Source organism: Dromaius novaehollandiae, chromosome 6 (assembly GCF_036370855.1).
Source record: "Dromaius novaehollandiae isolate bDroNov1 chromosome 6, bDroNov1.hap1, whole genome shotgun sequence".
Classification (NCBI taxonomy): domain Eukaryota; kingdom Metazoa; phylum Chordata; class Aves; order Casuariiformes; family Dromaiidae; genus Dromaius; species Dromaius novaehollandiae.
Window position 1 is genome coordinate 7,376,482 of NC_088103.1, and position 12,620 is coordinate 7,389,101.

The window sequence follows — 12,620 nt, forward strand, 5'->3', positions numbered from 1 at the left end:
ACCCACATTAAGGGAAAACTGGAGGTGCATATTTAAAGAAACTTTGCAATTCCTTTTTCTTTCTAGAAAAGGGAACAGAGGTGCTGACATAGACTTTACCAGTCAGCAGAATGGCAGACTACAATTAGCGTGGAAAGAGCTGCTGCTTTCATCTATCCACAACCTGATATTCGAATCAATTACAAAAGAACAGTTTTTTTTGAGAAGGTTTAATGACACTTCATCTTGTTACAAAGACCGAATCAGGAGGCCAGATGCACTTACTTCTTCCGCTGTCGATCCGTGAGGACTATAGTAATAGCCTCCATCATTCTCCACCACCACTTCTCCGTACTCGTCGTACATTCCCGAAGGAGACAGCAACCGGCGGCGACTCCCATACTGAGGCAGCTCATACCTGGCCAAAATAGGCACCAATGTATGCATGTGTCTCTCCACGTACGGCAGTAAATCCACACATTCACAGCCCTAAAGGACAGCAATTGGTTCGTTCGTTCTACCTTTGGGAAGAACTTCAATGTTTTACATTAGCAGTGTGTATATATGTATACATACACACTTATTGCACTTAGTCCTCTTACAACTGGAGGGCTGTAATTGGGCCAGAATTTCTTTCTAAGTACCTGAATTCCTTCCGCACTTTTTCTTTTTTTTCTTTTCTTTTTTTTTTTTTTTTTTAATTTGGGAAGCCAGGAAGCCAAAGAACAGATCCCCTGGGATCAGTGCTGGAGGATCAGTGCAAACTTGTAAGAAAACCAGAAATCCCTAAGCACTGGCATTCATAACATCATTAGCATGAGGCAGAATGACGGGATTTCAGGCAAATCCAAAAGGCCAGAGGCTGGCTGGGAACTGCGAGCAGAGCATATGGGCCCCTGAACCTAGGCTGGCGAGCCACAGAAGGGGAGGAGATGATGGAAACAAATTTCCAAGTCAGCAAATAAAAAGCAAGTAAAAAGCAACTATAAAAGCAGCATGATAAATGGGGTAACCTCTCTGCAGTGTAATAATTAGATTCCTAAAGAAGCAAGGAGTTATACATTAGCCCTTTAACTTTTTAAAAGAGTTCTGTTGTCAGCACATGCATTTGTGGACAGAAAAATAAAAGTAACCCTGAAGCGGAGAAAAGGAAAGTCTCTAGATTGGATGCTGTAATAACAAACATTACCAACCTTGAAAAGCAGCATTTTCAGAAATATATAGGAAAAAATGAAAATATACCCATGCTCATAACTGTAGTAATCTTGCCCGTAGTATTCCTGCCCTGGGTCAATTCCAGACTCCATACTTAATTCCTGCCAAGAGAGAAACACGGATTGAATGCAAACACTTGTCCACAGCGTGACTCACATAAAAGACACAAAGCACAGTATCCCAAACTGCAAATAAGCAGAGAAAAATAAAAGGCTCATTGTTCAAGCAACACTGGTAACTGTCAAGAACTGAAACGGGATGCCAACAGGAGCTTTAAATGCCTGCAGTGCCCCCTTCCCTGCCGTATTCCCCGTGAGGGAATAACCCAAGTCACACTTGCTTTACTGCTTATCCTGGAAATGATACTGGGTCCAAACTAATGGAAAGTATTGGGTTTGTAAACCAGAGCCCTCTCTGTGTTTCACAGCCGTGCGCTAATGCTTTTATTATCTTGGTAGGCCAGCTGCTTAGTTCATCTCGGGGAAAAAGAATCAATTATCAGCTAAAAAAATCCTGAAAAAGTGGATTGCAGTTGGATAGCGAGGCAATTTTTCTCTCTGCGAACCCAGGCACAAGGCCAGGCAACTTTTCAACCAATGTGACAAAGTCAACGGGAGCAACTCAAAGATGCTCAAGGGGAAAACATCAAGAGGCAGTAAATTTCGGGTATTTAATGGGCACTAATTAAATAGGGCAACAATAACATGACTCTCTTTTTTTCTAAAAGGGTCAGGGAAAAAAAAACCTGCCTGGGAAAAATGAGTTTTGGTTATAAAATACTGTAAAGGTCATTTAGAAGTTACAGAATAATTAGGAAATAAAAAATAACAGTACCTCTGGTCTGAGAAGAGAAGGTCTCAGCAACTGCTGTTGCTACCAAAGAAAATTAGAAAGGGATTAGTTAGGCAGTAATAATTGAAGTGCAGGTCATTTGTGTTTGAGTTAAGATCAGAAAGAAATCCTTAAAGCACGGGCGGGTCAGAGCTCTTCCTATGGTGATGACCCAGATACGTCAAAGCTCACCAAGCACTTCCATATTTATGTTTCACAGACTAGGGCTAAGCACATGATGTAGTGAAATCACTTAACAGGTGAATATTTCTTCTACCTGAGATAAAATTGAATGCCCAGTTTTAGCTGTATCTGATCTGTGATTTCACTCCCAAGGCAGCACATCGTGAGGAAAGCGGGCTGACACGGGAGGATAAGCAACTGGCGGCCGTGCAGGGAGGACTGACAGCTCCATAGGGCTGCTCCTAGGTGCAACACAGCTAAACACAGGCCGGTGTGGGCAGTCACATTGCTGCTGTGCACTGCAAGCTCTTTGCAAATGACTTACATTGATGCACATCACCATGTTGCATATCAGGACCAGTTGCTATCATCTGTATTCAGGAAGATCTGCATTTTCTTGCACGTTCCTCCTAAAACCTGGCGGCACAAATCACGCCATGATCCTTAGCCAGAACCAAACCCCGAGAGACAGGGAAGTTTGGTATCCGACCTGAGAGCGCCAAACGAGCTCTGCAGAGGGACGGAAAATCACTGCAGAACCAAAAGCCTGCAATGGCATCGAAGCAGCGGGACCAAGATGCGCATCTAAAGATTAGTAGAACTGACCCAGCTTTCATCATTAAATATCAGCCTTTATGATTAAAAAAAATGTATATTGGAGAACCTTCCAATTATTACAGGAGCTTATACACATTTCAGATGAAAACTCTCCATGTTATGCATGCCTGGAGAAAAAAGTGCTGTGAGAACAACAAAATGCACTGGGTTGGAGAAGAGGTCTACGTAGTCCAGCACCAGGCCCTTGACAGTGGCCAGCAGCAGACAGCTAGATGTGCCATAAAAGAAGACACCAACTGTGGAGGAAATCCCCTGGAAAACTATTTTTGGCAGTCTATAAAGCAGCAATCTTCCAACCTGGATGTTACATTTGCATCATTTATTGCTTACTAGCCACCAGTGAATCTGCACCTCAGGAACACATCTAAACTTTTTGAAAAAATTTATATTTCTGGCCTCTAAAACATCCTGCAGCAACAAGTTTCACAATTTAACTATGGGCTGTCTAGAAAACCATGTCAGCGCAGTTAGTATTTTTTTAATGTAGCTGGAGAACAGCCTTACCTCTTGCTGTGCATATCCTCGCCTAAAAGTCAGAAAAAGAAAAAGATAGTATTAGTATACTTCTGTTAGACTACATAGAAATGCATACTGCCTTTCGTTCTGGAGAGGGGTGAAAAGATAATGCAATTAGAAATAATTCTAGCAAGAAAAGAAATACATATCTATCATACAAAATATGCTTTTCTTTGGATTTGCTCTGGACGTACAAATTATCACATGAGGCAGGCTAGGGAAACTTTGGGATCTTTTCTTGCTTCCAGTTGCAAATGGATGAGAAGAAACCCCCAATCCCCAAAAGCCAGAGAGCCAGGGCACCCAGCCCAACGCAGCAGGGAGGGAGGGTGCAATCGCTGCGCTCGCTCCTCCTCCCGCTCCCACGCAATCTCCTCTGCGGCTCAGAGAGCTACCGAGGGCACCTACACAGAGTGTCCACTGCTCCACACCTCTCCCCAAACAGGGAAACAGTCTCTCTTCTATACCTGGACTTTCTGAATCCATGCGCGGTCTTGCTAGAAACTGGCCCAGAGCATCTATTACTAATTTCTTCTAACATTGTTATTATTAAAATTACACATTTCCTACCATTTGCTCAACAGCGCGGGGGAGTTTACGTTATTTTGGCTATTCGTGATTATTTTGCCACAGGCTTTGTGCTTTGGATCTCATTGGAAATTTGTTGTTGTTGTTGTAATTCATTTTCTCGGAGCCGTTCGTATGCATGACAAATGCACTTACGCCTATCGAGCTCTGCATTTTCCCATTTTGAGCCAGGAAATTAAAATGTGCTGCCAAACTAGCGAATAGCAATTTAGGTCTTAGCGTTGTTATTAAGAATAAGCTTGGGAATTTATTTTTTTGCAAGAAGGAGAGGGGGTAAGTGCTCAAAATTGCGTTGAGCTTAGCCTAGCACATAGAGAGCAGGCTAGAGAAATTCTTTAATTACACTTGAGAAAATAATAAAGAACAGAGTAGAAGTTCTTTTTAATTCTTTAATATCACCATCTGCAAAGTCTTCTATTACTATGCAGCACATGGAATTGATTATCAGCATCAAATTAATGCGGTTGCCCACATAATATGAAAGTAATGAACAACTGAAATGAAGATTGATCATCAAAAGATGATCTGTGACTTTGCAGAGCCCACTTGAGCAACACTGTATTTAGTTTCCCTGTCGCCTACAGCTTCAGAAACAGAAGGCCTCGTGTTGCACAGGGGCTAAGCAAGCCTATTAATCTTTATTGCTTTTGAGTAGACGCTACACTGTGCATTAAAATTTGTAATACAAGTAAACAAGTAACGCTAACGTAATTTGGAATTCAACTTTCTTAAAAATAGCACCACGCTGTGTTTTGAGAGATGCGCCCACTTCTCCTCTTATAGTTTTGTGCGGCCACGATTAGAAGAAGAAAAAACAAAAAGACAAAAAAGAAAAAAATCATTCACAGCACAAGGATCTATTCTTAAAAAAAAAAAAGTGTCAAAATAACATGATTTTTTTTCCAGGAGGGAATTGGAAAACTCTCCACCAAAGGGGCAATTGCTTTGGGATAAAAATGATCAGCCAGACTTCACTGCAGTCAATCAAGGGAAATCTTCCATTCAAAACTGGAAAGCAAGGACTTAGTGCACGTGAGGATGGAGGTTAATACGACAGCTAGGAAACACCGTTAGTACGTAATGCAAAAATGATAGCAGGAATGAATTCACATGTACAACCTGCACCAGCCGTCCACAGGGCTGTACCGCTAACACGAATTAAAGGAACTGTGATTTGCCTAAAGCAGCAGTTATCCCAATTACCGCCATCCCAGCAGGCATCTGATATATCATACCTTATATCTGCTTTCATATTAGAAGCCAAAGAATCAAAAAACCCCAATGCTCCCTGGGTTAGGTTAAAAATACCTCCTTACTGGTACAGCTTCCTTCCCAGTCTAATGAAATTATTATTATTTTTTTTAATAAAGGCAATTAAAAAAAAATCCAGCAGGAAAAAAAAGGCTGCATTAATTCCAGATAATTAAACTAGCTTTCACAAACTTTCCCACTTCATAAGGGTTTGGAGAATGGAGGAGGTGTTCCTGGTTAGCACAGAGCTGCCTGCCGTGATCCCCCCCAGCTCCTTCTGCAACTGACGGGATGAAACTAAAAATTTAAAAAGGAGCTCCCATGTGACGGCCAACCTTCCTGCTTAAGGCAGGTCGCGAATAATCACAGCGGAATGAAACCTCGGAAGCTTTTGCTGTCAAGTCCCAAACGCCTGCAGCCCTCCTGCGTGATGCTGCATGCCGCAAAATGAGGCCGTGTTTGCCTGATGTTTCACCAAACTTCACAAACTTCACAAAAGCGCCTGGTGTGGGCCTGGCAAGGTCTAAAGCGGGTACGTGAATCCGTAACTTTTATCCTAAGGGTTGAGCTGCTCCGAACAGGCTTAACGCAGCGACTTCCCATGCTCAACCTGGCACCCTTGCAATTGCCCCATGGGTCCCATGCGCGGACCACCGCTGGCACGCAGAGGCAGGGGCACGTCCAAGCCCATCCCCGACTCCAGCTCTTAAATCTTGAAGGTTTCTCTGTCTACGGGTGGCTGAACTTGGACAGCTCGCTGCCGGCGCTGCGGTTGTGCCTCTTGCACAGGACTTAGCACCGTGGGCAGCTATACTGTGCGCCGGCAGCTTGGAAAATATACAGACCCTGCTACAGCGAAAATGCAATGACTGAGAATCACTCCCTTCACACATTTAGCTGTTATTGCTATTCATTGCATGTCTTGGAACAAAATTTAGCCCGGCAAGAGCAGGGGACTTCATTAGGCATTTCTAACGTATCAGCAGAATTGGTGCGATGGCGTTCATGGAGTTTGGCAACGGGACAAGGAGCGAGAAACTACCTGCAGCAGTTTCTCCTGAAGCATCCGTACATGTCCTGTCCTAACTGCAGGGAGAGTGGGGGGAAAAAAGAAAAAAAAAGAGAAGGAGAGAGAGAGAAAAACAAAATGCCAAGCACTGTGGAAATAATGAGCATCTCTAGACAGACCAATAAATAATTAATCACCTTTTTGCTCAGAATCATAACATCTGATACTGAACTGTTTTTTAGGTAGGTTTTTTTTCATTCCGTATTATCTGCCTCTCCCTATATATATATGTATATATATATATAGTTATTTTGTTATGTTGTTTTCAACATGGCTATTTTGAATTTGGCAAAAGACTGAAAGGAAACTTGCGGGTTGAACTAAGCTAACATTCATTTAAACGCCAAAACTCCTTTTACTTACCATTTGTTTCAAAGGACAAGCTAATTTAACATAACTGACATATTTACTGTAAAGGTCTGATTTAGATGAATGTGAGCAAAAAAGCCAGTAAGTAAATCCATATTACATGGATTTTTTACAGGCACTTGAAAAACCTCCACTTGGTGACGCTAATCAGAGTGACTTTATTACATTTCAAGAGAAGCAAAATGTTGCAGCTGTAAAGCTCATGGCAAACTAGCATGAAAGCTAAAGAGGTATGTCAACAACATGAACATGCAAAATAAAAAAGACAAGCAAATGCTTTTTTTTTTTTTTTTACATTAAATCATGTACAAAATAAAAACTCTTAACATGCAGTTACAATATAAAAAAAATGCAACGAAAGGCATAACATGGGTAAGAGGAGGGAAGACAGCAGGGTTTATAAATCAAGAGAAAAACCCTTATCTGACTTAGAGACGCAAACGTGAGCTGCAAGCAAGCATGCCAGCACACAGCAGAGCAGCGTGTCGTTTCCCACCGAGTAAAAAGACGCGTTATTGCAGTAACTCTGGCTCGCTCTCGCTGAGCCTGCCCACTGCGAGTGCTTGCTTGCTTTGACATCCAATGTTTGACAGTAAGATTCCTCCCGGGCGGGATGGTTTATGGGCAAAGCAAGGGATTCTCATCACAGACGCAGAGAAATCGCTCTGCTCACCGATAGTACCTACAGTGAAGGCTGCTTAACATAAAGCACTAGTGACCGCTCTGTCTTCTCCGACAGAGCCTTGGCTAAAAACGGACGCTTTTTCCCCAAAATCTTTGACAAGCAGACTAAGAACCAGCATCACAGCACGATAAGAGGCAGCGCCGAGAGCACAGCTCGTAAAACAATCATATATTACAAATGTCTGAGTGAACAGCTAATGTCTCAATTTTAGTGTCAGGAGTGATATATAGCAGAGAGAGGGGGAAAAAGTCTGAATTTCTGGAATGCCGGGGCAGATACCATGTGCTGCATCCGCGTCACCTCGCTCAGAAGGTCGCGTGCACAAAGCGCCCAGCGGCACGCGCTACAGGGCGGTCGACTGCGACGGGAAGCGTTTCTCCAGCTCCTCCACCACGCAGCTCAAGCCGCCGTTCTGCTGGCCCTGCTCAGCCGCAGCGTCGGCCGCGGGCGGCTCTGGCGGCGCGACCGGCTTGAGCTTCGCGACGGGCCTGGGCAGAACATGGTTTTTGTCTATTTGACTGTACATGTTGGCCACGGACTTCTCAATGGCTGCTAAGTTCTGAATGTTTTTGAGGATACCTTTGAGCTCCCTACGAGGAGCTGGCTCTGGCACTGTGGCCGCTGGTGGTACGGCTGGCTGTTTGGCAGGGGATTTTGAATGCTTTGCAGGGGAGAGGTGCTGGGTGCTAAGAGGAGATGGAGAAGAAGAAGAAGAAAGAGAAACCTTGGGAGAAGACGGAGGAGGTGGTGGTGGTGGCAGCAGAGGAGGGGATGGAGGTGGAAGTGGCAGGAGTGGCGGTGGGGGTGGGGGGATTTTAGGTGGATCTGGAATGCTTTCTGCAACTTCTCCTTTGGTCTGAGGAGCCAGAAAACTTTGGCAAACTGATTTCTTTATCCTAAACGACGGAGGAGTCGGTTTGCGAGTTGGCGGAGGAGAAAGTTCGTCAGGACAGTCGTGGAGAGTGATGATCACAGAGGGGACCGCGGAAGGCTCCGGCTCAACCACTCGAGGGCAAGGCGCTGGAGAGGCCAGAGGAGAGCGAAGGCAAGGAGAAGCAGCCACGCTTTTGGGAGACTGCTCTAGCACGTTCTCTCCTTCTTGGTAACAGCTGCCGTGGGTTGGCGACCGGAAAGATTTTGCATCGGGAGATTTCACTTGCTTCATCTCCTGCAAAGCCTGCTGCTCAAACTGTCTCGCCTTCTCCTTTACCGTTAAGTTGGCGCTAATTATATCTTGGAAAACCGGGCTGCTAATGCCACCCCTGCTGGGCTGATCTGCAGTTCCTTCCTTCTCCGCCTGGAGTCTCTCCTGTTGCCACTGAACGGGATCCATAATAACCGGCCTGCTTAGAGAACCGGGCACGTGCCTCTGGTTAACGTGAGCCGGTAACGTCCACGCACGGTGACTGCCTCCCAAAGAGGCATCTTTCAAGACTAATCTTCTCGGAGAGAGAGTATCTAGCACATCGCTTCTTTTCCGCAGCACCCCAGCAGCGGCGGGACTTGGAGCGACACCTTCGACATACAGCGGGTTTTGAGTAGTTAACGGGTTCTCGTCGGATAAAAAAGTAATGTTACTTGAAGATTTGGGGAGATTATTGTTCAGCGATCCATTGATATTAGATTGCTTGTGAGCCTCAATAGCACGGGAAGCAAAGCTGCTTATAACTCTCTGACGGTCTCCTTCTTCTAAGACTGACTTTTTTCCCCTGCTTTGTTGGAAATGGTAGAGAAGAAAAAGACTTGAAAGAAAAGAAGATAATCACATGTAAGGAAACATGCATGGACATAGATTTTTATGAGAGAGAAAAAAAGAAGAACTTATGGTATGAATCAGCGCCATAACATCACTTCTAGCAAGCTACTACTAGCCAACAGAAAGACCACATTTACTAGACTACCGGGCAAGACATTTACTTTCATATCTTCTTTAGGGGAGAAGGACAGGAGGAGGACAAAAATCTTTTAAAGCACTGCCGAGCAAGGCATTGGGGTTTTCTTACATATACGATACTTATATTCATGCAAAATATACAAGTATCGGCACATGTCTGAATTCTGTCTGTGCATCGCGCTACTCCAAACAATAAACCCACGCAGCTAGATTATACTGAAATTTGACTCAAAAAGCAGGACATCTCACTGTGACCTGGAATTTCCCTAGCACTTTTAATACCACAAACTTCTGAGCAGATTTTAAAATAAAACACTATTTTAAAATCCACACCCCTGAATGGCCTTCTAGAAAAGTGTGCCCTCGACCCTTATTCTAAATAATGCTCACCTGCAGCTGAAAATAATTTTATTACCTCCATCTGTGACAAGTTTAAGATGCTGGCCAAGTCAGGATACACCTGAAAATAAGACCCTTATCCTTGCAAAGAGATAAATCCCCTTCTTCTGCAATGAGGCTAATCAAAACGTACTTCCATCACTACCCTATGCAGATTTATTGTAACTAAATGCAAGTGCTGTGTAGTACAGGGACTAAGAAAAAAATCTTAAAAAAAGACATCCATGCTAAAAACAGTCTGCAATATTTTAAATATATCTGTAAGGCAGACTACGGGAAGAATATGACAGCGTAAGGGGACCTGACGGTAGAGTGGGGTATAAAAATTGCATTACCACTTTTGTACAATTCACTTGAAACAGTTCACTACCTGCACCCAATGCTGGCATGCTGCATTTTGAATGCCATACTTAAAACCTTCCTTTCTATTCTCTACAGTCATGCAACTGCAGTTAAAGTACAGGATGAGCAGTAATGACACCTACAGAAAAAAAACATCGAAATGCCACTAAACCTATTTTCAGCAACTTATAGTGGTCCAAGGGTTTCACAGAGATTTGAGTTAAAAATTCTAGGTCTTTGCTTTACCAAAATTTGATTCATATTCTTTTAAATTTAGAAAATAAAATGGACAGAAGGACTAGGGGAAAAACTGCAACATTTTCACTTACAACATGAGCGTGGCAGGATTGAGTTCTAGATCTCCTGGTCAGATCGCTCCACTATTCAGATTTTTTTTTCTTTTTTTTGGTCATATCTCAGGAAATACTACTAAACTAAATGTACATTACAGAAAACTTAACCTGCAGTGGTTAAATACTCCCTAGCATGAGTGGAAAACATATTTAAATATCTAGATACTAAACAGGAGCTCTTTATTCTCGAGCAGCATCCTTTGAGCTCGGTCAAGCTTCCTCAGGCTGTGAAGGGGTCATATCTAGAGACGAGAGAAATGAATGATGCTGAACTTGAAGGAAACCCTCCAGCAGAAAGCTCATGCAAGACGACATAACCTTTGTGCTACCAGAACGGATTATTTCAAAAGCTTGGGGGAAAAAAAAAGCTAGTTATTTCCTCGCTTCATGTGAGGGATGAAGTTATCCTGAAATATTTTTTCTGTTTATCTATAGATGTTTTAACCAAGGAGAAATAATTGCTCATCAATTTGAAGCCGTTTATCTGCAAGTGGAAAGAAGACGGCCTGCCTTATAAGGAATTATAAAGAGCAGACAGGAAAGATTTTGCTCGCACCCAGTTACAAATTCTTAGTTCAACGAACGGAAAGCAAACCTCTGTGTATGCATGTACCCCCAAGTTGCTTTCTAGGTATTGGGACTACCGGGCCTTAGAAATAATACCGTTCAAGTTCAGCAGTCATACTGCATCTCTCCTTTCTGCCAAAGGGAAAAGAGGCGTACGAATATTGAAACTTCCCAGTAAATGTCTTTCCTGTACTGGATCAATGGAGAAATAAAAGATGAGTTTCAGATGGCGAGGTTCAATGGAAAGTAAGGGAAGGAAAATTAGCTAGTGCTTCTATTAGCTACAAATATTAAGACAATGAAATGAGCTTACTTACTGATGCCTATGTATCCAAAGACAGAGAGAAACGAAAATTATGAGACAAGGCAGATTTAAAACAAAGAAGCTTCATTCCATTTCATTTGCTATAAACACCAAATTAAGAAAACAAGACACAAGGCAGCACTGCAAATGAAAGATGACTGTCTTAGGATAACTCAAGACAGGTAATAGTCTACCAACATTCACAATGTTAAAAAAGGCATTTCCCAAACAATAATTTTGTGAGGTATACTAATGCCTTAAAAATCAAATAATTGTCAGAAAAACTTTGATAATTCATAACTATTTGTATAAGCCTATTAATTTAATAAGCCTATTGTTTTTCATTAAAGTCCTAAAGGATGTTCATTTATTTTTAAAGGATTTTTACTGACAGGTGTTTGATCAGTGATGGATAACAGCCGTATGCAGTGACATCTGGGAGAATATATTCCAAGTATGGCATCTTTCTTGGTGGGTGAAAACTGTATTTCCAGTCAAAATGGTGAAAGATCTAAGCAGTCATTCTTCAAAGTCAATATTGCATATATGTGAATTTGCACCTATAGCTTGCAGTACTAAAAAATATCTTTGCAGATACCAAGCCAGCACAATGAGGCTTGTTCTGGGTTTAGCAGAAGACATTCATTAGAGAATGCGGATTCATCCAACAGGACACCTGCTTCCCACTGATAATCAGCTTTATATAACTTCTAAGAAAACTAGAAGTCATTCATTAACTTCAGTAGGAATTTAGTCCAATGCAAAAGAAACAGGAATTTTACCCAGCAAGGTATTTCACTGTACTTGCAAGCGTACCTGCAGGATCCCACGCAGTTCACAACCAGAAGTGCTCATACCCAAAACACTACTATGTGTTCCCGGGAAACATTCTGTTTTCCTCCCTTCCCACCCAAGCAGTATCATTTCCAAAGGCATGGGAGGAAAATGAGGATTTGGAAGCTACTCTTGCTTCAGTGATGAACGCAGAGCTCCCCCCGTACAAAAACTCAAGGCAAATGATTGCAATGCAGAGATTGTGTTCAGACGGCTAAGAGAGCGGCAGGGATGCGCTTTGCCATGCCTCCTTAACACGTTGTAAACTCAATCTGCAAAACTTCAGCTCCCTGAGCAAAATAAATAATGACTGAGCAGAAGCCAAGCAATCCTCAGCATCACCAAGACATCTCTCTCTCTCTCTCCCTCCACCTCCAAACGTATTATGAATGTTATGCTCCTTAGTGTTGCTTGGTTTTAAAACATAAACACAGACGAACAAGCGTGGCGCGCTTATAAGCAAAAACCCCCAGTATGGTATAAATTAATTGACTATTCTCCGCTGCAATATTCTCATACTGAGAGTTAAATTGTTGTTGGAGTCCATAAACTTCAGATTCACAGAAGCATGAAAAGGTAGGCAGCTTTGCAATATTAATATTTTATGAGCATATGATAGGTAA

The 12,620-nt window shown here is 42.7% G+C and overlaps 2 protein-coding genes across 11 annotated transcripts in view; both read right to left on the bottom strand.

Annotated features, from left to right (window-relative positions):
* LOC112981614 (protocadherin-15) overlaps nucleotides 1-12,620 on the bottom strand; it is a 1,192,166-nt gene that overhangs the window by 5,259 nt on the left and 1,174,287 nt on the right. For all 10 annotated transcript variants that reach the window (XM_064513568.1, XM_064513569.1, XM_064513570.1 and 7 more), the window contains 4 exons: nucleotides 3,331-3,352; nucleotides 2,029-2,067; nucleotides 1,222-1,295; nucleotides 265-397 (listed from right to left, as the gene is read on the bottom strand). In XM_064513568.1, coding sequence (XP_064369638.1) covers nucleotides 265-397; nucleotides 1,222-1,295; nucleotides 2,029-2,067; nucleotides 3,331-3,352 — 268 coding nt within the window. The remainder of the gene's footprint in view (nucleotides 1-264; nucleotides 398-1,221; nucleotides 1,296-2,028; nucleotides 2,068-3,330; nucleotides 3,353-12,620) is intronic.
* On the bottom strand, nucleotides 3,359-9,054 carry LOC135328671 (protocadherin-15-like; the record flags this gene model as incomplete). Its single annotated transcript, XM_064513526.1, has 1 exon — nucleotides 3,359-9,054. A coding segment is annotated over one exon (1,407 nt), but the record flags the coding sequence as incomplete, so codon positions are not given.